The sequence below is a fragment of the Panthera tigris genome, chromosome B4 (genome assembly GCF_018350195.1).
Source record: "Panthera tigris isolate Pti1 chromosome B4, P.tigris_Pti1_mat1.1, whole genome shotgun sequence".
Taxonomy (NCBI): domain Eukaryota; kingdom Metazoa; phylum Chordata; class Mammalia; order Carnivora; family Felidae; genus Panthera; species Panthera tigris.
The window spans coordinates 40,583,684-40,608,623 of NC_056666.1; the positions used below are offsets into that span (position 1 = coordinate 40,583,684).

A 24,940-nucleotide genomic window follows, 5' to 3' on the forward strand; every position below is an offset into this window, starting at 1 on the left:
AAAATTACAAAAACACTAATTCAAAGGGATACATGCACATCTGCCTTTAAATAGCATTGTTTATAATAGCCAAACTACAGAAGCAGCCTAAGTGTCCACGGATAAATCGTTGAATAAAGGAGATGTGATATATATATCCAACGGAACATTATTCAGTCATAAAAAAGAATGAAATTTTGTCATTTACAATGACATGGATGGAGCTAGAGAGTACAATCATAAGCAAAATAAGCCAGTCAGGGAAAGACAAATACTATATGATTTCACTCATATATGGGATTTAAGAAATAAAACAAATGAGCAAAGGGGGGTGGAAATGAGAGAAACAAACCAAGAAACAGATTATTAACTACAAAAAACAAATGGATGGTTACCAGAGGGGAGGTGTGTGGGGGGATGGGGGAACTAGGGGATTAAAGAGAGTACACTTATCCTGAGAAAAAAAAATAAATAAAATAAAACAATTAGATAGATAAGCAGATAGATAGACAGACAGACAGACATCCTTGTAAGTATGTCCCTGAGTAAAAAGAGGCTGACGAAGGGGGGTGGTCTTCACCACAATAAAGGTGACCAACTTACAGCTACTCACTGGGTTAAGGTCACCATGGGCAAAACAGAGGTCTCACTGAATCCATCTTGCAGATAACTCAATTTTTCCCCTGAAATAAAATTCCTCCCTGCCTCAATAATTTGGATGCACACATGCAAAGGCATGTCAAGACCTGAAAACCACTCACATGAACATAAAAATGGTGTCAACCCTGACATGTGCCTGAATGCACAGGCACATCAGACAGAGCAGCCCAGCGGCGAGGTGAAGAGCCCTTCCAGGGGGACAGTACTCACTGCGGTGAGACAGGGGGCTGCTGAGGAAAGTGTCAGGCAGCAGGCTTCCTGGGGCTCCACTCGTGGTACAGTGCATGAAGCCATCCTCACAGTAGCTGCAGAGAGGAAAGTCAGAACCCAGCTTCGTAAGAGCGGCTATGCTTGCTGGCTCCTTTTCCTCACCTCCCACTCACCGTCTCCCCGTCCAAGTCAAGGTAGTCCCATAACTCATCTGAAACACAGCCCGCTAAGGCCACTCACCCTCTCTATGTCACCAAACCCAGTGGAACGTCTTCAGTTCTTTCCTTACCCGATCCCTTTCGACATTATTCACCACTGTGACTATCCTGTTCTTCTAGGACAAGAAACAAATCTCTCCTGGTTTTCCTCCTACTTTTCTAGTTGCTCTTTCAGGCTCACCCCTCTGCTGGCTGCACCCTGGGCTCTCATTCTAGGCTGCCATCCATACACTCAGCTTCTATGACAGAGACGACTCACAAATTTACACCAGCAGCTGGGATCTCTCCTTTGAACCCAAGATCCATGTATGCAAGTGCCCACATGATAGCCATCTTGGCATAACAAAGACTTCAAACTCAGTATGCCCAAAACTGAAGTCATGATCCCACCACCAAAGCCAGTCCCCCGCCAGGGCTCTGATTCATTGTATGATACCACCAACCATCCAGTTTCACAAACCAGCAAACGAGGGGTCAGCCCTGATACTGCCTTCTTCCCAACCCCCACGTCTGACCATCACCAAGCCCTTGGACCTTGTCTCCTAAACGTCTCTGGCATTCACATCCACTTCTCTACCTTCACTGCCATAAGCTGCCACCACCTGTCACCTGGACAAGGCAGAAGCTCCTAACTGACTGATGTCTCTGCACCTATTCTTGCCTCTCTCCAAAACACACTCCTCCTGGCAGCCCAAGGGTTTTCCAAAGCCTAAATATGATTATGTCACCTCCCTGCTGGGACTCCTTTGTAGCTTCCCCTCAAGAGGCCTTAGGAAAGAGACCAAATCCCTCAGATGGCCTCCCTGGCCGCATGCGATCTGACTCCTGCCTACCTTTTCTCTAGCCCATTTCAAGGATTCATAAACCACGTACTTCTCTTTCTTCCACACTTGTGACTCTGCATGTATTGGAGTTATTATTTGGTTAACATCTCTCTGTGTCACTGGACTATAAGATCAAAGACGGTAGAAGTTGTGACCGGTTTTGCTCATTATCTGTTCAGCAGGCAGCATAAGGCTCTGCATAAAGTATCCAATATTTTTTTTACATATTCTTTTATTCCTCTCCTCCGATCCCAATCCCCTCCCCTAACACGGGCAATTATTTTTATGACATGTAGTCTCCTAAAGCGCCCCCGAGGATCCCCACTTCCTGGTGTTCAAACTCTTGTGTCATCTCCGTTGCACCAAGGTTGATCTGTGTGCCGACAGTATGTGGCAGCAGTGACATACCATGTGTCACTTGAGATTAGGCTATAAAAGACTGCAGCTCCTGTCCTGGTGCTCTCTTGGATTACTCACTCCGGGGAACCACTTCACGAGCAGCCCAATGCAGAGGCCCACATGGCGAGGAACTGAATGAAGCCTTCTGCCAAGAGCTGTGTGAATGAGCTGGGAATGGAGCCTCCAGAGCCAGGCAAGTCTCCAGATGACTCAGCCTGCAGCCCTGGTCAACAGTTTGACTCCAACCTCATGAGCAAACCTAGTCACCCAGCCAAGCTGCTCCGGGAGTCCTGCTCCTTAGAAACCGTGTGACACTGGGGCGCCTGGGTGGCGCAGTCGGTTAAGCGTCCGACTTCAGCCAGGTCACGATCTCGAGGTCCGTGAGTTCGAGCCCCGCGTCAGGCTCTGGGCTGATGGCTCGGAGCCTGGAGCCTGTTTCCGATTCTGTGTCTCCCTCTCTCTCTGCCCCTCCCCTGTTCATGCTCTGTCTCTCTCTGTCCCAAAAATAAATAAAAAACGTTGAAAAAAAAAAAAAAAAAAAAAGAAACCGTGTGACATTATACATGTCCTTTCTTTCAAGCTGTTAAATTTGGGGTTAATTTTTTTATGCAGCAATAGATACAGAAAACTAATACAATCTTATTCTGTTCAGTGTAGACCTGCCTGCATATATTCTCATAAAATATGTATTTCTTTCGCATGCCTGTATGTTTAACTTGTATAAGTGGTACTATCTCATATATCACAGTGTTTTGTCGTTTTCTTTACTACCACGTGTTCAAGATTGAACCCTGCTAATACATACCTACTTTCCCGGTGCTTCTAAGGCTGCATGATCCTCTACTGTGTGCATCCACTGCCTTTTCCCCATGCACCCTCCCAGGGATGGACACAGACCTCAAACAAAGCTGTGACTAACATCTTCATACATGTGCCCTTAAGAGCCTGTGTGAGAGTTTCTTTAGTGTATATGCCTGAGAGCAGGACTGTGGGCATATCAGGTGTGGGTATCTAATTTGCATAAATCATGCCAACTGCTTTCCTGGGCACCAGGAGCAATGCACCTTCCAGATTAAAGAAGGCCAGGAGACTGGAGAAAGGAGAGGTAGGCAGGGGTCAGATCACATGGGGCCTGGGAGGCCATCATAGGGATTTGGTCTCTATCCTAAGGCCTACTGAGGGGAAGCTATTAAGGATTCCAAGCAGGGATACGACATAATCAGATTTAGGTTTGGGAAAGATACTGGGGTGTCTGAACAGGTGTATGTCCTAACAGTAGCAGAGCGGGGGCCCCATATTCCACAGTCCTGCCGACACTTGGCATTACCCAGATTTCAAATTTTTCCACTCTAGTAGATATGAAGTAATACTCGTTGTTGTGATTTGTATTTCTCTAATAGTAATGATTTTAAATGATTTTTAATGTGGCTGCTGTTCAATGAAAATTTATTAAATGAGCAAAAGAGAATCAGCCCTTCCCTCTCTGGGCACATGCAGAAACTGCACCCTCTGGTTTTTAACTAACACCTGATTTTAAAATATCCTCATGTCATGGTCTGTCTGTCATTTGGACATGACCCAAAAGCTTAATTTTATTTTTAGAAAGAAGAAAAGAGAAGAAAAACCTTGTAGGTAGGATTATAATCAACTCCTGGCCCAGAACCTGGCTTGCAATAGTGTAAGTGCTCTATCATGATGCCTGTCTGGTGACCAAACAGCCTAAAGATACTTCTAGACACGTGTTTGTACCTTCCTACTACCTCTTGTGGGCATCACCAGCATTTGCTCCATGGGGCTCACTCTTCAGTGTGCGGGGATAAAAATAAAGAGCCACAAAACAAGCCCCAAGTTCCTGATGGTTCCCATTCTCCATGAAATCCAGTTTTCTAAATGAAGTGGAGAGACAGGACAGACAATAGCTTTCAGCCCTGGTGCCCAAAGGAGAGCCCGGGAACATATCATGGAGAGGTCACTGATGTGCAAATCCTGAAGAAAGCCTGAAGCCAGGGCTATTCCCCAGCTCTGCTCACCCAGGGCCCTCTGCACCTCATCTCCCCACCTTCCCTGTGCCTCCAATATGGTAAAATGACCAGGGACACGTGCTGCCCTCCAAGTCACCCCAGCCTCCTACCCTCTGGCTTCTTTCCTCACCACACTACTGCAACATGGGAGCCACTATGACCTTCCGATTGCCAAATTCAACAGCCTCCTCTCCATGTAATATGAAGAGTCTAAGAGTCCCTGGGTTCTATCACTGGCTAGATGATTTGGGAAAGTGATAATCTCCCTAAGCCTCAAATTCCTTACTAAGAAAAGTGATGCTTGCCTTCTAACGGCATTGTTTTAAGGTCCCAGAGAGAAACACCCTGAAAATCATAGCTGGACAACCGGAGTAAAACGACTGCTTGGGTGAAGGCCCAATGCTCAGACCAACAGATGTTGTCACTCTCCTGCTCTCCTCACCTCCACCATATGGCCCGGCATTCGCTGTGCCTTTTTGCTTGCCTTTTTCCTTTGGCCTCTCTCATAGGATCCTCTTTCTGCTCCCCTGGCCCTCTGAACATGCCCCCAAGCTCTGAACTCAGTTTCCTTTTCTGCCCCTCAATCCACTTCCTTCGTGGGCCCGGCTGCCCCTACAGCCATACAGAACACCTCCACGCAAATCTTGTCCAGCCTCCACCTCTCACTCGAGTCCCACACCCACCCTTCCAGTGACTGTTTCCCCTCACTCACCAGCATGCGTTCTTGGCAACTCAGCCATCCGGGCTAAGACCAAATTCATGATCCTCCCCCTACCCACAAGGAGCCCTCTTGTTGTTCCTGCACTCCCGGGCACTCCAGTCCAGAACCCCAGGGCCGTCTTCAGCCAACCTCATCCCCCTACATGTCCCCCCAGTCTGTTTACTTCCTGGGGTCTCTGGCCTCTGTCCCCTTGCTCTATCTCCACTGCTAGTATTGGCCCGGGGCCTTAGCACGTTTTGACCAGACTGTGTCAACTTCTTCCCACAACTGATCTCCCTGCCTCCACACCTCATGCAGCTTCCAGAACCCACTCCTTAAAGCTATGCTTTGACCTATTTGCTCTTTCAAAACCTCTGAGGTCCTCCCTGCCTACTGCTCCAGTCCCCCCTCCCCATCTTTCGAAGATGCCCAACATCCTCCCAGGTTTATCTTCCCTTCATGCAACATATGCCCCCCCCAGAGGACTTACCTTGGTGACTGGTGAGTACTCCCTGTGTGTTTTGGGCCCTGGGCCTCGGCTCCACCCCAAAGCCCTCCTCCACAGGCCCGGCCCACGCCCACTGCTAGAATCTTCCTCAAACCCAAAGCTACCTCCTGCACTGGGTCTTCTCCAGCTCCTCCCAAGTGGAAGCAATCTGACCTTTTCTGAGTGAGTAGAGATTTTTATGTCTACAAAATGGCGAGCCTACCAAATATGATTGTTATTTCATCTCCGTAAACATTGACTATGCCTATTTTCTGCCATGAGTGTGTTGGGTGCTGGGAATCAGGACCTAAGATGTGGTCTCTACTCTTGGGGAGGTCACAGTCCAGAGGGGGATACAACGCATTTTGCTTAAATCCAAGTCCAATGACAACCATTCTTTCCATCCAAGCATAACCAACCTGCTCTGGGCATAAGAGATGGCGAAGGACCACAAACTTATCTCACTAAGTGAGGAGGAAAAGCTTCATACCACACACAGTGTGCAGACCTTGTTTGGATTCTGATTTGAACAAACCAATTATATATAAAAAGACATTTTGAGACAGTCAAGAAAGCTAACATGGATGGAATATTAGGTGTTATCAGGAATCATTGTTAGTGCTTATCTGAACAATGGTATTATGGTTAGATCGGGTTTTTTAAGTGCTTATCTGTTAGAAACACATACTGAAATATTTTCAGATGAAATGATGTAATATCTGAGATTTTCTTTATTCCAGCCAAAAGGGGGAGGAGGGAATAGATAAAACAAGAATGGCAAAGTGCTGATAATCACTGAATCTGGGGACAGATGCCTTAGGGCTCCTCACTCTATTCTCTCTACTTTTATGTCTGAAATATTCCACAGGACATTTTAACTGGTCTCCCTAGTAAACCATCAGCTTCTTTGGGGCACACACTGTGTCTTGTTCTCCTTCAGATCACCAATCTCTAAGCCAGCACCCAGGCCAGAGCAGGTGACAAGGAAATGTCATAAATTTCTCCTGTGACCGTGACAGCCCCTCTGAAACGGACCAGGACAGAGGGCCGGGGCAAAGGGCCAAAAGAAGCAAGTGTGATTGGAGCTATTTTTCAGGGAAGTATGTAAAGCAAGTCAGGGTAGCAATGAACCACTGAGGTGAGGCTGCCTTAGTCTATTTTCTGCTGGTTCAAATGCCCCCGCCTGGGAACACTGCCAGGGGGCTACAGGGGAGGGGACAGGGAGCCCTCCCATTTCCTGTTCTCAAAAAGGGAAACTAAGACCTACTGCAGGGAAATGGGGCTCAACACGTGAGAGTTGGCAATGAAGCTGAAACAGTCCTCCTGCCAGCCATGAGTAAGGAAGCCACTCCAGCTGGGTGAAATCCCAGCTTTCCTTCTGACTTGCCGTGCAAGTCTGGGCAAGGCACTTTCTTCCCTGGGCCTCAGTTTCCCACCCACAAAATGAAGGATTTGGAGGAGCATTTTCCTCTCAAGCCCTGCCATTCCTGAGGTCCCCGGTCCTGCTGCATGCACTTACCACGTGGTGTGATGGTCTGAGAAGATGTCTTCAGGCTGGAAGATCTCGCCGTCATAGTAACAGGGGCACTGGGCCTTGGGCACACAGTCTCCCCTCTCATCCAGGTACAGCCCTGCGGGGCAGAAGCAGCCTTCCAGGCAGATCTCATTGCAGTCCTCATCCGGGTAAGAAAGGGAGCGACAGGTCATGTTGCAAGGGGTCCCACACTGCAGGTACACCTGGCCCTGTGGGCAGCTCAGCGCTGGGAGAGAGGCAAGGGAAAGGAAGGCCTCAGTGGAAACATGCAGATGACAAGGACTGTCTTTCTAGGACCTGTAACCCCAATTGTATCTGTACAATCACTACCTTCCTTTCCTACCAGGAGCAAAACTGTATTGTCATGCTCACAAATGCCTATGATAATAATGAATGCACACGGTTTCCCCTCTGCTGAACTAGGGGGATCCTGCTTTAGTGGTCTCTGAATCCTTGAAGTCTGGGACATGTAGAAATCAGGTGGATTTTGACACTGTGAATATTAAAAAGAACTGGGCATGACAGGCAAGGGCATTTCTCCTGGGATGATGATAATTGAGCATCTACTGAATATCCTGCTTTTCACCAGCTTCTGTGCCTTTTACGCCTCCCATTGAATTAGATCTCATAGCCCTCTTCTTACGAGTAAGAAAACTCAAACATAAGCTAAGTAATTTGTCAAGGTCATGCCTCCCAGGAAGAAGCAGAGGCAGGATTTAAACCCAGCTCTCTATGACCAAGAGCTCATGCTCTTAACCATTATGCTCTACAAAGGAAACAATCCCTTAGGAGCCATGCTTTTGAGGACAGCCACAAAGTGCGGGGATACTCTTGTGCCTGCCTCAGCCAGGTGGGCAGCCCTGTCTCCTCCCCTTCTTCACTCTCCCTGGCCTCTTCCCACAGAGAAACAGCACAGCAGACAAGACCCAAGAGGACGTGTGCCAAAGCAGCAATACAGGGAAGTGGACAGGCTCTGTCTCCCAAATTCCTGGGTTCGAGCCTTGGTTCTGCCATTAGTTAGTTACGCTGTGACCTTGAGCAGTTTCCTCACTGGAATAGACTAACACCCACCTGGATTGTTGTCAAGGTTAAGGGAGCTAACAAGTTCAGAGTAATGCCTGGCACATGGTAAATGCTCACGGCTGTTTTATCATGATGATGACTGCGGAAACACAGCCCCAGCTCAGGGGGCTCCAGATGGGAGGGGTATTCCAGATGAAGGCCCAGGCCTAAGAAGACCTAGCACTCCTGGATTCTGGCCAACACCGTGAGCACCCCGATGAGGAAACCCTTTACTGGGGGCGTGGGAAGTGCTTTGCCCTTTCTAAAGGCTTTCTTCTTGCTAATCAGCTCCTATCCAAGAAATGACCACCTCACTCTGAGGACACTCCTGCTGGGACCATTAGAAACCTTGCCCTCTCTGTTAGAATCCATTTCTACAGTGGACACCCACTGGCAAAATGTGTCACAGAAAGTGTAAAAGGAAGCCCTGGCCGTGAACCTCAGACATGGGGGTGAGAACACCTGGAGAGCCCCTGTAGGCTTCCCCTCCTGCACCTGCTCAGGGTTTAGTATTTGAGGGGATCTGAGAAGGGAGGGGGCTCCGTAACCATATTAGACATGGGTTTTTCTCTGAACCGGCAGAGAGATTGGGTCAGTGGATGAGTATTGAGAGCAGGGTGTGTTAAGATGGGGTGTTTTGGGCAATTAAAATGCAACTCTCTTTCAATCCATTGAACCTGTGATATTAAGGGTACATTCATTCACCTATTAAGGAGCAGCTGGAGCAGAGAGCTTTTTCTCTCTGACAGATGTCTCTAGAACTGGCTTCGAGCCGTATTGAATTTCTCCTCTGGGCTTCCTCCCCAGAAGGAGCAGTGGCCACCTCAGTTTAACAGACGTTTCTCATGCTCCCACTGTGTGCCAGGGGCTGTGCTAGGCTCATGGAGGCAGAAGTGGTTAAGACTTGATCCCCATCTACAAGAAGCCTATGCTCTTTTCTTCCCAAAGGAAATGTAACCAAGTAACAAGCAAAACAAAGCATGCTTCTCCCAATCTCCTCACAGCATGATCACTCCTTGCTTCATGAGCATCCCCAGCTGATGGGGGCTCTTCTTAAGGATGGAGTTAGTGGTGTAGGGAGCTCTGTTCATTTCTCAGGGAGAAAATGAGGTACAGGATGGAGTCAGGAACCCAGGAGTCTTGCCCACCCTCCTCGGGGCTCAGGCCTCCAGGACCATTTGGCCAGCCTCTTCGCTGGTTCACCTCCACATAAGCCCATAGAGACAGAAAACTTCCCACCACCCGTACATTTTCTGCCTCCAAATTCAGTCCCTGCTCCCACAGTCTCAGCCTGTTCCCTTTTGTTCTGTTCTCAGGAGGTGAAGGACAGCAGCTTTCATGAGATTACAGAACGTGCCGGTAAGCCCTCAGTGATCTGGGAGAACGTCCTAAATGAGGAAATCCTTCAGATGCTGTAGCACACTGATAATGCAGTATTTCTAATATTGGTGGACAACCAAAGCATAGTCATGAACAGCATGCCATTTCCTCATTACTTTGCCCAGTTTCTAAACAGCAAACCCTGATGAGGAAACTGAGGTGTGGAGGGGGAGATGATGGGCTCAAGGCCGCAGGGCGGGGAAGTCACCCGCAAGTTCCAGCAAGGCCTCAGACTCTGCTCTTCCGGCTGCTGGCCATGGCTCTGGCATCCCCGACCCAGAGGGACAGGGAGGCACAACTGCATGCATGCATACATGTGGTCCCTTTCATCCTCACTTCTGTCTCTGCTCCTCTTTTTTTAGGACACTGCTTAGACGTGAAACATGAGTTGGCTCATTAGACCCCAATAGTGACACTTCTAGAGCCCTGTACCTAAGCTTCTTCAAATACGTGATATATATTAGGACCTTTCTCCGCCTCTCATAGCTCCTATTTCCCTGCTTCTGCCAGGACCACGGGCATATTAGTCTCCACGCACATCTACTTCACCCTAAAAATCAGAATATTCACGACACCTCATCCTCCCAGAATATCCTCATTTCCATGCATCACTACTGCTATCCGCCTGGGAACAACTCTTTTCTGCCAAGATGGTGACTTTTTAAAGCCTGGTCGAGTACACCACCTCCAGAAAGCCTTCCTTGATTGATTGCCTCTGCCTTAATCTCATTATCCTTTTACTCAGTGTGACAGTCACCTAGCACGGAGGCAGTTTCTACACCACTGGCATTGCCTGACCATGCTGGGCACTCGGCACATGTTCCCCGTGCAGCACCACCAACAACAGAGTGAGCACAATCTAGCTGTTCGAGGGTCCAGAATGTGGAGCAGATACCAGCCGTGGTGGCAGAAATCTAACATGGCAGAGTGAGACTCCAAAGTCAGCTGGGGACATTGATGTCATTCAACTTTACATAACTCTATCAATGCCAGAGATGTGGGCCAGGAGTCTACTGATCATCTGGCTGGAGTTACAAGCAAAGGATCCGCAGGTGCATTCCCCACACCTGAGTGCAGAGACCCATTGGGATCTGGGACTCCCTCATTCCTCCACCTGGCCATACATGTATGCAACACTAGGTGGCAGCAGCCACATGAAATCTCTGCTTCCCAGGAACTCCAAGGTTCTAGACCACCACCAGGCAGAGGGATGCAACTCGCCCTCCAGGAACAGGCTAGAGTAATCACACTGTCCTGTGAGAGAGCCAGTCCCCACCGCCTGTCCTGCAGAAGTTGGGAGGGGGGGGGGGGGAGGAGAGGGAGGCTGCAAATAAACAGTTCTCGCTACCCATGCTTGCCAAATGCGCTTGGGCCCGGTTCTGAAAGCAATAATGCAGAGACACTGCCGTGAAAAGAACGAGCCGCACGCAGGACATCCGAGGAGAACTGTGCGGGGTTGGGCTGTGCGAGAGCTGGCGGACAGGGAGGGCACCCACCACAGAAGCTGGGCTCCCGCCACCCGATGTGCACGCCTCTCCGGGCACAGGCTGCGGCGTAGTTGGCCACGGCGCTGCAGAGACAGTCTTTGCCGTCGGAGCAGGAGCAGACGTCATAGCGGCAGTTCTGCACGTAGGGCAGAGGGCTCACGACGCGGTGGCAGGCCTCGAACTTGGAGGACGTCAACAGAGCGCACGACTGCTCCGCAAACCTGGCTGTGGCGGGAGAGAGAGCAGCACACGGGCTTGGCCGGGGCCCCGCCCCCGCCCTCGCAGCTCCCGCCCCTGGACGGCAGTGACCAATCCCACTCTGAAATCCCCCACCCGGCTTCCCCCTCGGCAGCACGCGCTGCAAAGCGACTGGAAATCACTGTGATTTTTCTCCTGCAACCAATAAACTTTACGTTTGGTTTAAATACATAATAAATTGCATTTCCAGAGCACACCACCCACGGACAGACGGGAGAAATAGTTCCACGATGGGCTGGGTAAGAGAGGGAAATGAATGCAGGGCTGAAATGATGTCACAGATCAACCTGCAAATGGCCACCCCAGTGCATTTATCCTCCGATAATTTAATTCTGTGTGGCTGCTGCTCCAACAGACTGCGAAGGTCCAGGGACAGGAAACATGTACTATTCTCGTCTTTCCCAGGGTTCCGCCCACGGAGGGTGCACAATCAAGGGCCGTAGAAGAATAAATGATCCAGATGCAGATAATCAAATGCTGATGGTAAAAGCCAAGTGCCCCTGTCCCCCAAAAGTGGGGGCACTGGTGCCATGGAATGCACTGGAACCCGGGAGACACCTCAGGGCTCCGCGAGGCCCCCCTGCCCCCCAGGCTTACGTACTCAGGCGCGGGTTGAGGCTGCACGGATCACTGTGCTGCTTCTGCAGGTCTTCACAGTCCCCGTGCAGCTTCCAGGCGTTCCCGAAGTCCTCCACCAGGGGCTCGGCCAGGCCAGCGGGCGTGAGGAAGTCGTCACCCCTGTTGCCATTGTAATTCCCACACAGGCCGCACGTCTTCCCCGCATAGATGGGGGACAGCTGCAGGGAGAGGCAGACTACCCTGGAGCCGTGGTGGCCAAAGCAGCCACAGCTTCCAGTCACTAATGAGATAGTTGTAATCAAAAAGAGCTCCCCGGGGTGAAAAATAAATACGAACTTAATAAACCGTAGCCGAGTCCAAGGCTATAGAGGGAAGAAAAGCTAACTGTAGTGTAGGTTTACCACCAGCAATATCCCTGCTCTTAAATCAGCCCCAGAGAGCAGTCTTGCCAGGGGGCATTTTAGAGATCTAGCCATTTAAAGATGGCAACACTGAGTCCCAGAGAGGAAAATGACTGGCCTAAGGTCAGAGGTGGTGGCAGAGCTAGAAGTAGTAGCCAGGTTGAGCCCTAGTCCAGAGGGCTCTATGCCACCCTCGCCTGTCAGAGGAGACGCGGTAGCCCTGACACCCACGGAATCAAGTGCAAAGTCAGCACCCCTTTACTGAACACTTATATCGGTCACACGTGTGGGTGAAGCAGGCTGAATCCATTATGGTCCAAGTAGTCCCAGTGACAAAGAACAACACCTTCCCATCTCAATTTGACTCAGCCGCTGAGTGTCATTGGGAAGAAAGGACCATGACCAAGGAGGACTCTAGGTGGTGTGATCAGAGGAGGTAGGGTCAGCAAGGAATCTGAGGCAGCCCACTATGGGTGACCAGGATGGTTCTGGAGGTCAAACTCTAGGCCATCAGCATGTGGCTTGTTCTCCATCCTTCTGAGCCCAAAGTGCATACTCACAGACAAGCTGGGGAGTTAAACCTGCCTTTCACACTTTACAGCTTGGGGCAGCTGCTGGTTTCTACTGAGACGGCCCTGATTCAAAGATGGAACCAGGTCTGGGACCCCAGAATCCTGACTCCTGCTCTGCATGTAATTAACACAGCCAGATGACCTCCCTGTGTTGAAACCATCATGCACTAGAACTGAGCTCCTACGGACATCTCTTGGAGCCCCTTTCAGCTTCCAGCTATGACTTCACAGGATGCAAGATGAACAATCTAGTGGAAGGTTCCGGACCCATATAAAATGTACCCAAGGAAATGCCATTAGAAGAGAATAAAGTAACGTTTCCCTGTTTGCCTTACAAATTTCAAGTTTGGCCACACTAGGCACCCAGGCCTTCCCTGACCTATTTTTTTTTTTTAATTAAATTTTATTTTTGTGAGAGAGAGAGAGAGACAGAGTACGAGTGGGGCAGGGGCAGAGAGACAGGGGGACAGAGAATCCGAAGCAGGCTCCAGGCTCTGTGCTGACAGCTCAGCGGGACTTGAACTCATGAACCATGAGATCATGACCTGAGCTGTAGATGCTTAACTGACTGAGCCACCCAGGTGCCCCCTAACATCCCTATTTAAAATGTAAATGCTCAGACCCTGACACTTTTTGTCCCTTTCTCTGCTTTATTCACCTCCTCAGGATTTCCTTCTAATATACGATATAATTTACTGGTTTGGTTGGTTTATCGTCTGTCTTCCCCCAGTACAACATAAATTAAGTGAGGCAGGGATCCTTGTCTGTGGAATTTCACAGTTGTAGCCTTGTCCTCTAGAATGGTGCCTCTGGACACTCACTAACTATGTGTTGAACAAATGACTGAGCAAGTTCGTGAATGAATGAGGTTCTTCTGAGGGCACAAGCTGAAACGCAATGCCTGCGGTCAAGGCCAGCCCTGACCTGAGCAGCAAAACAGGTGATGTCTTCACTCCCTCCACCTGTGCCTCAGCATCCTCTCTTTCCTCCTCATTCCCAGACCGTGAGTACCCTCATTCCCCCACAAAGTCCCTCTGGTCACCCCCAGGCCTGCTGTCACACTATCCCCACTAAGGCAGTATCTTCCTCTGTCCCCTGGGTCCCCTTGGCTTGTTCCAGAGGTAGGCTCAGCCCTCAGATCAAGAGCACCCTTACTGTGACATGAGAGGTTAGAGAATGTGGTATGGCCAATGGCAGGGTGGGAGGCACCCTTTCTGAAGACCAGGGTGTGGAGGTGAGTTAGTCGGGGGTCAGGAGACCTGAATTTTGATCCTAACTCTGTAACCAAAAGACCATGAGACCCGGGTGAGTTCTTTCTTGCTCCAGAAATGATGGGTTTTATTTCTAACTGTAGAGGAGAGGCTGACAAGAAGCTCTCTGAGATCTTCCTGCGCTATGGTCTTCAACTGAGGTCTTGGGACCCTTTGGGGCATGGAGGTCCCTGAAGCCCTTTCAAGGTGTCCACAAGGCCAAAACTACTTTCCTAATCATACAGAGATGTTATTCAGCTTTTTCCCTCTCATGTTCTTACAAGTGTACGGTGGAATTTTCCAGAGGCTACATGACACGTAATGTTGCAAACGACTGGATGCAGAAGGAGATGCGAGTCTCCAGCTGTCTCCTATTAAGCCAGCCATTAAAGAAATTGGCAGAAATGTAAAACAATAATATTCTTCTCACTCCTTATTTTTCCTTTGGAAAACATAGTTATTTTTCAAAAAAAAATTATTGTTTATGTTAACATGTAGTGGATTTATTATTGTTATTTTTGCTTGGGTTTTTTTCAATTGAAGTGTAATTAGCATGCATTGTTATATTAGTTTCAGGCATATGATATATTGTTATTGTTATTTTTTAAGTGAATTCATAAGTATGTATTTTAATTCTCTAATTTCCAACATGGTAAATATTGACAGATACAACCTCTGTAAAAGATCTTGGGGTGTTCAATAATTTTTAAGAGTACAAAGTCATCTGAAGACCAAGAAATGAGAAGCTCTGGTCCAGCAGGAATGACACTGCCAGAGAGCTGATCCCGCTCCACCACCAATCACGTGCGTAGTCCTGGGCACGTGTCCTGACTCACCTGAGCCTGGGTTCCTTCATTTATAAAAATGGCAGTGGCAACCACACTGCCCATCTGCTCTGGGAAATTTCCAGAGAGGAAGCCCTGTTGAAATCTATGGATTGCTACCCAAATGTGACTCTGGGGCCACGGAGAACACAAGGAAGTGGCCCCCCAGACCACAGACACCCAGGGACGGGGGAGGGATTTGGCAGTTCCCAGGGCAAACTTACTGGGCAGTAGGATGGCTTTCTCCCCCAGGGTGCACAACAGGGGACCTTGGTTGCGAGTTCCAGATGGGCTCTTCCCTTGCTGCCCACAGCGGGCACCCCCTGAGAGACACCCCCTGCTCCCCAGCTTTGTTGCAGCCAGGAGGCTGGGCACCAAAGGCTACCTCCTAGCCCTTCAGGAGCCAGCCCAGTCTGGAGGACCTTGGGGTACCAGAGCCCCAGAAGGGAGAACCCCCAGGGCAAACAAGGGGTGTCCAGACAACAAACACCAGCCTCTCATAAACAAGAGAGGCCTGTTCCTTATTCTGGGGGCGTAGGGCCTGGGGATAGAGGAATTCTTCTCCCACCACATAAAGCCAGAGTTCTGCCAGAGCACAAGAAGAACTTTGTAAGGTCCAGGCTACAGGGAAGCAGTGTTTGGGAGGGCACCTACCATCACCAGCAGCCTCCCACGGCCATCCCAGTCCATCTGTAGGTCCTCCCCATAGCTGAAGCGCACAGATGCCATCACGGTGTGCTGGATGCGGAGGTCACCTGGAACAGAGCAGGGACAGGATTTAGGCTGAGATGGGGAGAGGGCAGGGTGGTGACAGGCAGATGTATAGTGGGAAGAGACGGGGTATCTCACGAAGGACTGTAACAATGAAATCAAGGAGTTGGGGGCAGATGGGGATGTCCATGAGGCTTAACGGGGTCTCAGGAGAAAGGATAATCAGGAGGTAGTACAAATTGGGTGCCGTAGAAAGGTGCCCCTGTACCCTGGCCGTAGCCTGCCATTCACTCCACTGCCACAAGAAGGCGGCAGAGGCTTCTGCATCCTTGGCTTCTGAGGCTCTGCCTCCCATTGAACCCCTGACCCCTGAGTATTCCCCAAGCCCTTCTGGCCTTGCACCCCACTTCTAGGCTGAGTTACTCAGTCGTCATGTCTGAGCGATGCTGTGTGGTTGAATACAGCAGTTCTCACTGGAGACGAGGTAGGAGACATAATCTCTTGCCCTGGAGGAATGTACCTCATGGGGAGACTCAGCATTAAACACAGGTGGACGTGCTGTGGTCAATGCCAGGATAATGGGTCACATGGTCCATGAAGGTCATGGGAAAGAAATAGGAAGGATCTGACAGCCACTTTGAGGGTGAAGGTGGCAATTACGCTGCTCAAAAGGGTGTGGTGCCAACTGGCAAAGTCACTGGACAGGTCAGCTCTTCCCACAGGTCACAGGGTCGCCTGGCTTTGCCCCACGATATCCTCTGGTCTGACCCATCACCAGCCACCCCCTAACCTCTCCACGTCAGCCTCTGCTCCTTTCCCACCTCAAAGGAGAGCTCCAACCACCGTGCCCAACCTTCAACTCGCCCCTTTGGCTCAAGCCAAGTGAAAACCTTCTTGGTCCCCTTTCCCCCTCTGCGCCCTTTCCATGCCAGAGAGCAGCTCCCTTGCCTCCAGCCAGCTTCCTCCACCCATCCTCCTCCTCCTCCAGGAAGCCTTCCTTTCTTGAAAGGATGCATGGCGAGGATAGAGGATACCCACCCCTCCGAAGCTAGCTCTCCTCACAGAAGAGGTGGGCAGTGAGCACTGCTGAGGGGCAGGAGCTCTGTAGGTGAGCTGCACCCGCCCCAGGCCTGGAGGAGGAGGGAGCACACCTTGCAGGAGAGGGATCTGGACGTCCTGGCCATCCATGGAGACTCCTCCCCCATGCTTCAGCTTCACAAGGCTGTTGTGCAGTCTGGGCAGGCGGACAGTGACGGAGCGGGTGCAGACAGCATCAGGGTCATCAGCGCACTGCCAAGAGCGGCACACAGAGCAATGTCACCACCCAGCCCAGTGCCCCAGCCCAGGACCCATTTCCTCAGAGAAAGAGCACAGCCCCACACAGCGTATGGCCTTCTTAGGAGAAGCAGCTCCATTCTCATGGAGCGGTCTCTGTGAGTGGGCCCCTGGAGGTGTGCCAGAACACGGCCCTGAGCCCGACTCCCCACACCCGTTCCCAGTCCTGCTCCAGTCTTTATAAAGAACTCTTGGGCCTATGGTTCCAAAGCCAGTCTGGGACTTCAATCCTCAGCGGGGAGCCCTGTGCCCTCTAGATTTCCCCTCCTTGCTTCAGTCTCTGGAGCATGTACCCCGGCAGCTCACGAAGGAAACGGGACAACCTTGCCCCAACCCCGGTCACAGCTTCCTGACTCGTGGCAGGCAAGCTCACCTGGACAGTCTCTATGACAACAGAGAAGGTGTGGTCCTGGCAGTCCTGCGCCAGCAGATACTGGCAGACCCCACTGAAGGTGAAGTACCTGTTGTCAAAGCTCTTGAAGTGGGATTGTCCTGTGACGAGACACTCCCCTGGAGGGACACAGAGGAGGGAGGTAAGAGCAGGAGGAGGTGCGGAAGCCCCTCGGAGGTGGCAAAGGTGGAATGCACGTGCAACCCAGGCACCCCAAGTGGAAACTCCAGATGTTCTTTCCCCACACCAGTCTGAAAACGTGTTCCACAGGAGGACTCTAACTCGGGTCCCTCTCCTCAGTCCGTGAGAGGTTACAGTAGGATCTTCGGATCGATGTCTCACTTTATGGAAGGGAGGACTAAGGGAAGTGACAGCCACATGCAGTCAGTGGTGGAGCCCAGCCCAGAACCCGCAGCTCCTTGTTCTCAGTTCACTGTGACTCCCAGCCCTTCCCTACAGCCGCCCCACAGGATCTGGCTCTGCTGGGGTCAGGTGTCGCTTGGTCCAGGAACAGGCCCTTCTCTGCACTGGTGTTGGGGGGGCGGGGGCCACAGGGCACAGCCCCACCCATGAGAGTCCCCTAAGGCAAGCAGGTTAAAAGGCCAGCCCAGATGGGGGACAGAGGAGGGGTGAGGTGGGCATTCTCTGAGCTCAGCAGGGCAGAGACCAAGGTGCCATCCTCACCCCGCAGCTGAGGGGTGGCCCTAAGGTCTCCTCGTGGGCAAGTCCCCTGTTGTGACTTCAGTTGGGGCCAATGGGGGGCCAGGAGGCCATCTGCCCATGATCTCACCACCACCCAAGCCAGCTTCCTAGCTCAGGCTGACACATCTGTGGGTGGGTACGAGGACACCCCTTTGTTGCCCCACAACTCGGAGCCCTCAGCTCACTCTCCACCTGAACCCCCTCCATCCTCCCCCAGACCACAATCCAGCCATGCCATTGGCCCAGTGAACCACAGACCAGAGATCACACATCCTGGCAAGTGTCCATGCAGGGGGGACCTCTGCCAATGTCTCCAGTGATTCCCTACAGGCCCCGCCCCAACTCAGGGCAATCCCATCTCCGGGACCCACAATGGACCCATTGAAGCTAAAGTGTGGATCTGGATCTCTTCCCAAATCTCTTTTTATGTATTTCCTCTCATCTGTGCCTTCTACTCTTTAGAAAAATAAATATAGACACACACCATGGCCATTCCATAAAGTAGGGGGCCCTCCTTCCTACTCAGTCACCCTTGACCTCCAAACAGCAGACATCTGTTCTCCACAGCACTAATCCTGTCTAAACCTGAAGTTCCTCTTACAAGGATCTTATAGCCAGTCCCACCTCGACCCATCCCCAGGGGCTGATGCTGGGCTCAGTCGCACGGTCAGTGGGTTCCCAGAGACTGCAGGGAGATCTCTGGTCCCCATCTGCCCAAGACAAGTTCCACAGCAACCACCACCCGCCCCCCCCCCCCCCGCCACCACCTCCTGCCTCTCATGCCTGCATTTTCACTGAAGGGTGCAGCAGGCATAGCTTTGGCCCAGGTGTGGCCCTGCCTTTGGTATGTGTTGGAAGGCAGGGGTAAGGGAGAGTAGCCTCAGGTTACTGAGTGTCCTCTGACTGGTCCCCAGGGCAGCTGACCCTTCCAAAATGGCATGGGCCAGGAAGCTACACTCAGCCCAGAAGAAATTAGGAGAAAATAGGGAGGCCCAGATCATTATCAGCATCACCCTCTGCAATAACAAGAAATATGTGTTTGTTCTTTCTCCCTGATTCCTGACCCAGAGCTCCTAAAGCACTTGGAATATCCTAGGTGACAGCAGCATCTTTTGTTCTAATGAAACCACTCTTGGTGGGCTCCTAGATAGATTCCAGATGGGGGCTAGTCACCAGAAAGACCCAGGCATGATCAAAGAGCTGGAATTTTCGGCCCCCACCCTCCAACCTCCAGAGATGGGAGAGAGGCTGGGGATTAATAACTGACCATGCCTGCATAATAAAACTTCTATTAAAATCCCTAGACAACAGGGTTTGGAAAGTTTCTGGGTTGGTGAATGTCTCCACGTGCAAGAGGGTGGCACACCCCAATTCCATGGGGACAGAAGTTCCTATGCTCAGGATCCTTCCGGACTTTGCCCTATGCACCTCTTCATCTGGCTGTTGATCTGTACCCTTTATAATAGCCTTTATAATAAATAGTAATAGTAAGTAAAGTGTCAGAGTTTTGTGAACCATTCTAGGAAATTACTGAACCTGAAGAAGGCATTGTGGGAGCCCCCAACTTGTAGCCAAGTCAAACAGAAGCGGGTACCATGAGAACCCAGTACTTGTGATTAGCATCTGAAGTGGGGCAGTCTGGTGGCACTGAGCCTTTAATCTGTTGGGTCTGCACTGATTTCAAGTCTTTGTGTCAGAACTGAATTGCAGGACACTCAGTTGGTATCCAGAAAGTCAAAGAATGGGTTGGCTTGGGGGAAAAGCACACAAATTTGGTGTCAGAAGTGTTGTTAGTAGGAACAGATCATGTCCTCCCACTGCACTGACCCCAAAGAAGGGCAAGAGTGAGGGTCACTGTTCGTGGAAGGCAGAACAGAACAGGCAATAAGGTAGGGGCAAGGGTTATCCCAGCTGATGTATGAAATTCCAAATCCACTGGTGTCACAGGAAAGCCTTTCTCAAATGGCTATTTCTCAGAACCCACCATTCTGCAGAGTGATATGGTGCTTTGTGTCAAATGTCTTGACCCTGTGGCAATAAAATGGGTGGGAATTCTTCCCCTGACCTTTCTCTGTTTTCTCAGGAGCGCTCTTATCTAAGTATGAAACTGGACTTGGGTTATCTCTGACAAGGCGAAGGAAAAGAGGGGTCAACGAGAGAATGTACAAACATTCAAAAGCAAAACTTTCAGAGCTAGAATCTAATCCTCCGATCTGATTTCCTGCTCTGCCCCCCGCTGGTCTGTGTTCTGAAGTTTCTCAGGAATCCAAAGCCTAAATATTACATTCAGCTCATTGCCTCGGTACAACTGAGGGATGGAGCTGCAAGGCAGGTAAGCTGGGAACACGGATGAGTGCCAGGTAGCACTCAGCCCTGGGGGCTGGGACATTAGCCAGAACAATGGGCCACGGGGTGCAATGCTCACCCACTCTGCCCAGAGCAGGACAGCCAGGACATGCCCAGTCAGCTGGTCAGCCAGCAAAAGGCAGCTCCCAGCAAAGAGCTAGCCCACCACCAGACAGGCCAGGTGGGCAATAAAAGTTTGGTGAATGGATGAAGAACAGGTGATTCTTAACATAGTACCAAAAGTAGAACAGCCAGGAATTTTCTTTTTAAGCTTTATTTATTTTTGAGAGAGAGAGAGAGACAGAGTGTGAGCGGGGGAGGAACAGAGAGAGAGGAAGACACAGAATCCGAAGCAGGCTGCAGACTCTGAGCTGCCAGCACAGAGCCTGACATGGGGCTTGAACCCACGAACTATGAGATCATGACCTGAGTCGAAGTCGGACGCTTAACTGACTGAGCCACCCCCGCGCCCCTGAACAGCCAGGAATTAAAGCAGACCCACATGAGTAAAGATCCTCCCTGATTTTAAAAAAAAAAAAAAAAAAGGAAAAGATATCTCTCATCTGATGGAAACACATTACCTCTTCTAAAATAAACCCTTTTGTTTGGAGGAAGTGAGCCCTCTAAGGGGCTTCTCTGCTCAGCCCATTCTGCTTCCATGCTTTTCCACGCACCCGACAGAAACGCCAGCCCACAGGCCTTTAGCAAAGGAACACAGACTTCCCCCAACGTTAAGTTTTCACCATAGCCTGCCTCTAAGTCACAATAACATAATCTCCAAATGCACAAGATGCATTTCTAAGTGCTCCGTAGGTACCATCTCATTTACTGCTCCCAGGAGGCAGTCCTCATTATCCCCAGTTCACAGATGAGGAAACTAAAGCACAGAGAGAAACTCGCCCACAGCCCCAAGGTGGTCAGATGGGGATTTGAGCATGAGCATTCTGTCTGCCTCCAGAGCTCAAAGCACTCACACCACCCAACACCTCCTCATGGCTTCACTCCTGCAGTTTCTCATAAGTCTAATTTTGTGAGAGCTAAGCCCGATATCATTCTGATCCTGGGCACACATGGGCCCATGCCAAGGGCCATAGGTACGACTGAGTCTGGATATGGAGACTGAGTGGAAGGGAGCCCCGATTTCTAAAGGGGGTGCACTGGCCTGTCCTGAGAGTGGCCCGGCGTGACTCCAGAAACCCCAGTATTGGCTGGGGCAGGCCCCAGGAGACTTGGCATGAACTCAGGCATTCAGATCTCCCAGGCAAGCCCAGGCACCTAGGAAAGTTTGCTCTCCCTGGACAGGCATTGGCCCTGATCACTCTCTGTTAGCCAATGAGGAAGTCTGTCTTCCTTCCTGAAAGCTTCAGAACAGACAGCTTGAATCCTAAGGTTGACTTACAGGGCTGTGTTAGAATGCATCAGAAATTATCCAGAACCAAATGAGTAACAAGTTACGTCAAGGCCCTCCCCTGTCTCACGGCCAAGCTCAAGGTAGGCCCAGGCTCTGTCTTACCCTCCTGCCCCGCCGGCCCCAGCCACACCCTGCCTCCCACCACCTTTCCCGGGCCAGACACCTCTGCATGTGTGCCTGTGTCTCAGTCCTTCTCTGACTCCACTTAATGAGGCAGTTATGACTGCGAGGATGAAAATGGCTAACATTTATTGAGTGCTTATTGTGCTTGTTGGAAGCTCAAGCAATAGCTTCCATGAGATGAAGCTGCTGTTATCATCCCTGTGTTAGGATGCTGATGAGGAAACTGAGGCTACAAACGATCAGACAGTTTGCTAGAAGTCACCCAGCTAGTAAGTGGTGGGACTGGAATCCCAGCCAGGCTGACTGAGTGCACAGCCCATTCCCTTGGCCCCCTGCAATGCTACCCGTCCATGCACACAGGATGGGCAAATGAGAAGCCCTCCACTCCCACCTTCCCAGCTGCAAGAAAGAACCTTCCACACTCTTCTATCAGGAGTCTGAAATTCTAACCAGAGCTTTATGTGTTTGAGGAATAGTCACTATTAATAGGCATACTCCTTCCTCACTGATCCTAACCAAACATTTATGGTTCAATGGGAGCCAAATTAGCAGAACTTCTCTGGGAAGTGTGTTTTGCAGAGGACGGGAAGGGAAGCTTGAGGTTACAGAAAGGGAAGTCTGCAGACTATGGGGGAAACCACAGTTATGCCTGGAGCTGCCCTAACTCTTAACAGAACAGAGGGATGCAATGAGCAGTGAAGGCCTAAGGAGCATATAACAGAAGTTCCAGCCCCTCTCTATATAGACTGATGCTCTCCTGGGCAACTTCTTCTCCCTCCCACTCCCCATACATATGTGCTGTGCCAGGTAGCCGCTAAGAATCTCCCCCTGCCATGGTCCCACCTCCTATATTCATGTCTTTGTGTGATCCCCTCACCTTGAGTGTAGACTAGACATGTTGACTTGTTTCTAGTAAATATAATACAGCAGAAGTGAAGGATGTCACTTCGGAGATCAGGGTTTTAAAAGACCATGGCTTCTGCCTTGACTGCTCTCCTTCACTCTCTCTGACATCACTCACCCTAGAGGAAGCCAGCTGTCATGTCATGGGGCATCCCCAAGGAGAGGTCCACATAGAGAGACGCTGAGGCCTGCCAACCATCACATGACTAAGCTTCAACGTGTCCTCCTCAGTCCCTATAGAGCCTTCAGATAAGACCATAGCCCAAGTGAACAACTTGACTACAGTTTCTTGAGAAACCTTGGGCCAGACTCAGCCACACCCAGATACTTGACATATGGAAACTCTAAGATAATAAATGTTTGTTGTTTGCTAAGTTGGGGTAATTTGTTACACAATAATAAACAACTAGTACACTCTCATCTTATCTCACAGAATCAAAACCCAGCTCTCTATTTCTAAGGCTTACAATGTCAGCTCTTCCAGGGACTGTGGAAAAGCCACAGCCTACTCTCAGCTATACTAGCAAAGCCAAGTATATCCCCTTCCAGAACCTTTCCATCAGAAGCTCTACCAGCAATCGTCACACTGAGGGTATAAGACAGGCCCACTGCCAGCTGAATCATGGCAAGGAATAGAAATATGCCTATGTGCTATAGGTAAAAACGGAGTGGGAGATGACCAACTAAACTCCAGTACTAGAAAAAGAGGGTCAGAGCTGAGGTTTTGAATATACAGAATGAAAGCTTAGTGATTGTGTTGGCAAAATATCAAACTACCCAGTAGACTCCAGAGTTGGAACTGGTTATCTTCCCATTAAAGCATCAAGAAAATTTCTTTCATCCTCAGCAAAGCTAGCTTCTAAATTTTGAATTGAAGACCAGGGAATTGTATTGTCTGTTCCAGACCAAGCATTCCATCATGTGCACAGTGAGTGTTCCAATCATTGTTGGATGGGTAGATAGATGGATAGATGTATGGATGGTGGATGGATGGATGGATGGATGGATGGATGAATGAATGGATGGTTGGATGGATGAATGGACAGACAGATGGTAGATGGACAGATGGATGGATGAATTGTTGGTTAGATGGATATATGGATGATGTTTGCATGCATGGATGGATGAATGGATGGACGGGTAGGTGGGTAGATGGAGGGATGAATGGATGGTTGATTGGATGGGTGGATGGATGAGTTGATGGGTGGGTGGAAGATGCTCCCTATAGAAAGTGGTAATTAATAATTCTTAATCTGGGGGCACCTGGGTGGCTCAGGTGATTGAGTGTCCGACTTCAGCTCAGGTCATGATCTCGCAGTTAGTGAGTTCAAGCCCCATGTCAGGCTCTGTGCTGACAGCTCAGAGCCTAGAGCCTGCTTTGGATTCTCCCTCCCTCTCTCTCTGCCCTTCCCCCACTCAAGCTCTGTTCTTTCTGTCTCTCAAAAATGAATAAACATTAAAAAAATTTTTTTAAAGAATTCTTAATCTGGTAGTCAATCTGACAAAACACAGTTAAGTAAATTCCTAATTCCATCCATTGTGGCTCACAGATCTTATACAGTGAATGCTTATGATTTAGATATTAAAAGTTTTTTCACAAGTCATTTGCAGCAACCTTTTATCTTTCAAAGGATCCCTTAGGTCTTTCACAGGGTGTGATAATGTTAAATTGGAGCACTGATATCAGTGGCAAGAACAATCTTTTGTCTTTCATGCTTCCTTTAAAAATTGCACAGAAGAGGGGTGCCTGGGTGGCTTAGTCGGTTGAGCATCCAACTTCAGCTCGGGTCATGATCTCGCAGCTTGTGAGCTTGAGCCCCACATCAGGTTCTGTGCTGACAGCTCAGAGCCTGGAGCCTGGTTCAGATTCTGTGTCTCCCTCTCTCCCTGCCCCTCCCCTGCTAGCGCTCTGTCTCCTCTCTCTCTAAAAAATAAACAAACATCAAAAAAAAATTTTTTTATTTTAAATTGCACAGGGGATAAACTGGCTGGTTGGCCATCCGTGAGCCAGAGTAGTTGACCTAGCCCTAGTGCCCACTTTCCATCTAGTTTCAGAATATTTCCAGTATAGTGGACATTGAGTAAGTTCCTAAATGACCCTAAAGCCATAGGCCCCAAATATGATCCTAGTATCCAAGCTCAAGCCCCTGGTAGCCCACCAAAGCCAATGTGG

General features: G+C 50.0%; 1 protein-coding gene across 1 annotated transcript in view; it reads right to left on the minus strand.

The window, feature by feature from the left end:
- The window catches only part of VWF (von Willebrand factor), a 137,863-nt gene that overhangs the window by 72,589 nt on the left and 40,334 nt on the right, over positions 1–24,940 (minus strand). Inside the window, exons 11-17 of the mRNA XM_007089645.3 lie at positions 17,265–17,401; positions 16,708–16,846; positions 15,500–15,600; positions 11,821–12,016; positions 10,971–11,186; positions 7,018–7,258; positions 850–944 (exon numbers count right to left, since the gene is read on the minus strand). Of these exons, the coding sequence (XP_007089707.2) occupies positions 850–944; positions 7,018–7,258; positions 10,971–11,186; positions 11,821–12,016; positions 15,500–15,600; positions 16,708–16,846; positions 17,265–17,401 (1,125 nt within the window). The remainder of the gene's footprint in view (positions 1–849; positions 945–7,017; positions 7,259–10,970; positions 11,187–11,820; positions 12,017–15,499; positions 15,601–16,707; positions 16,847–17,264; positions 17,402–24,940) is intronic.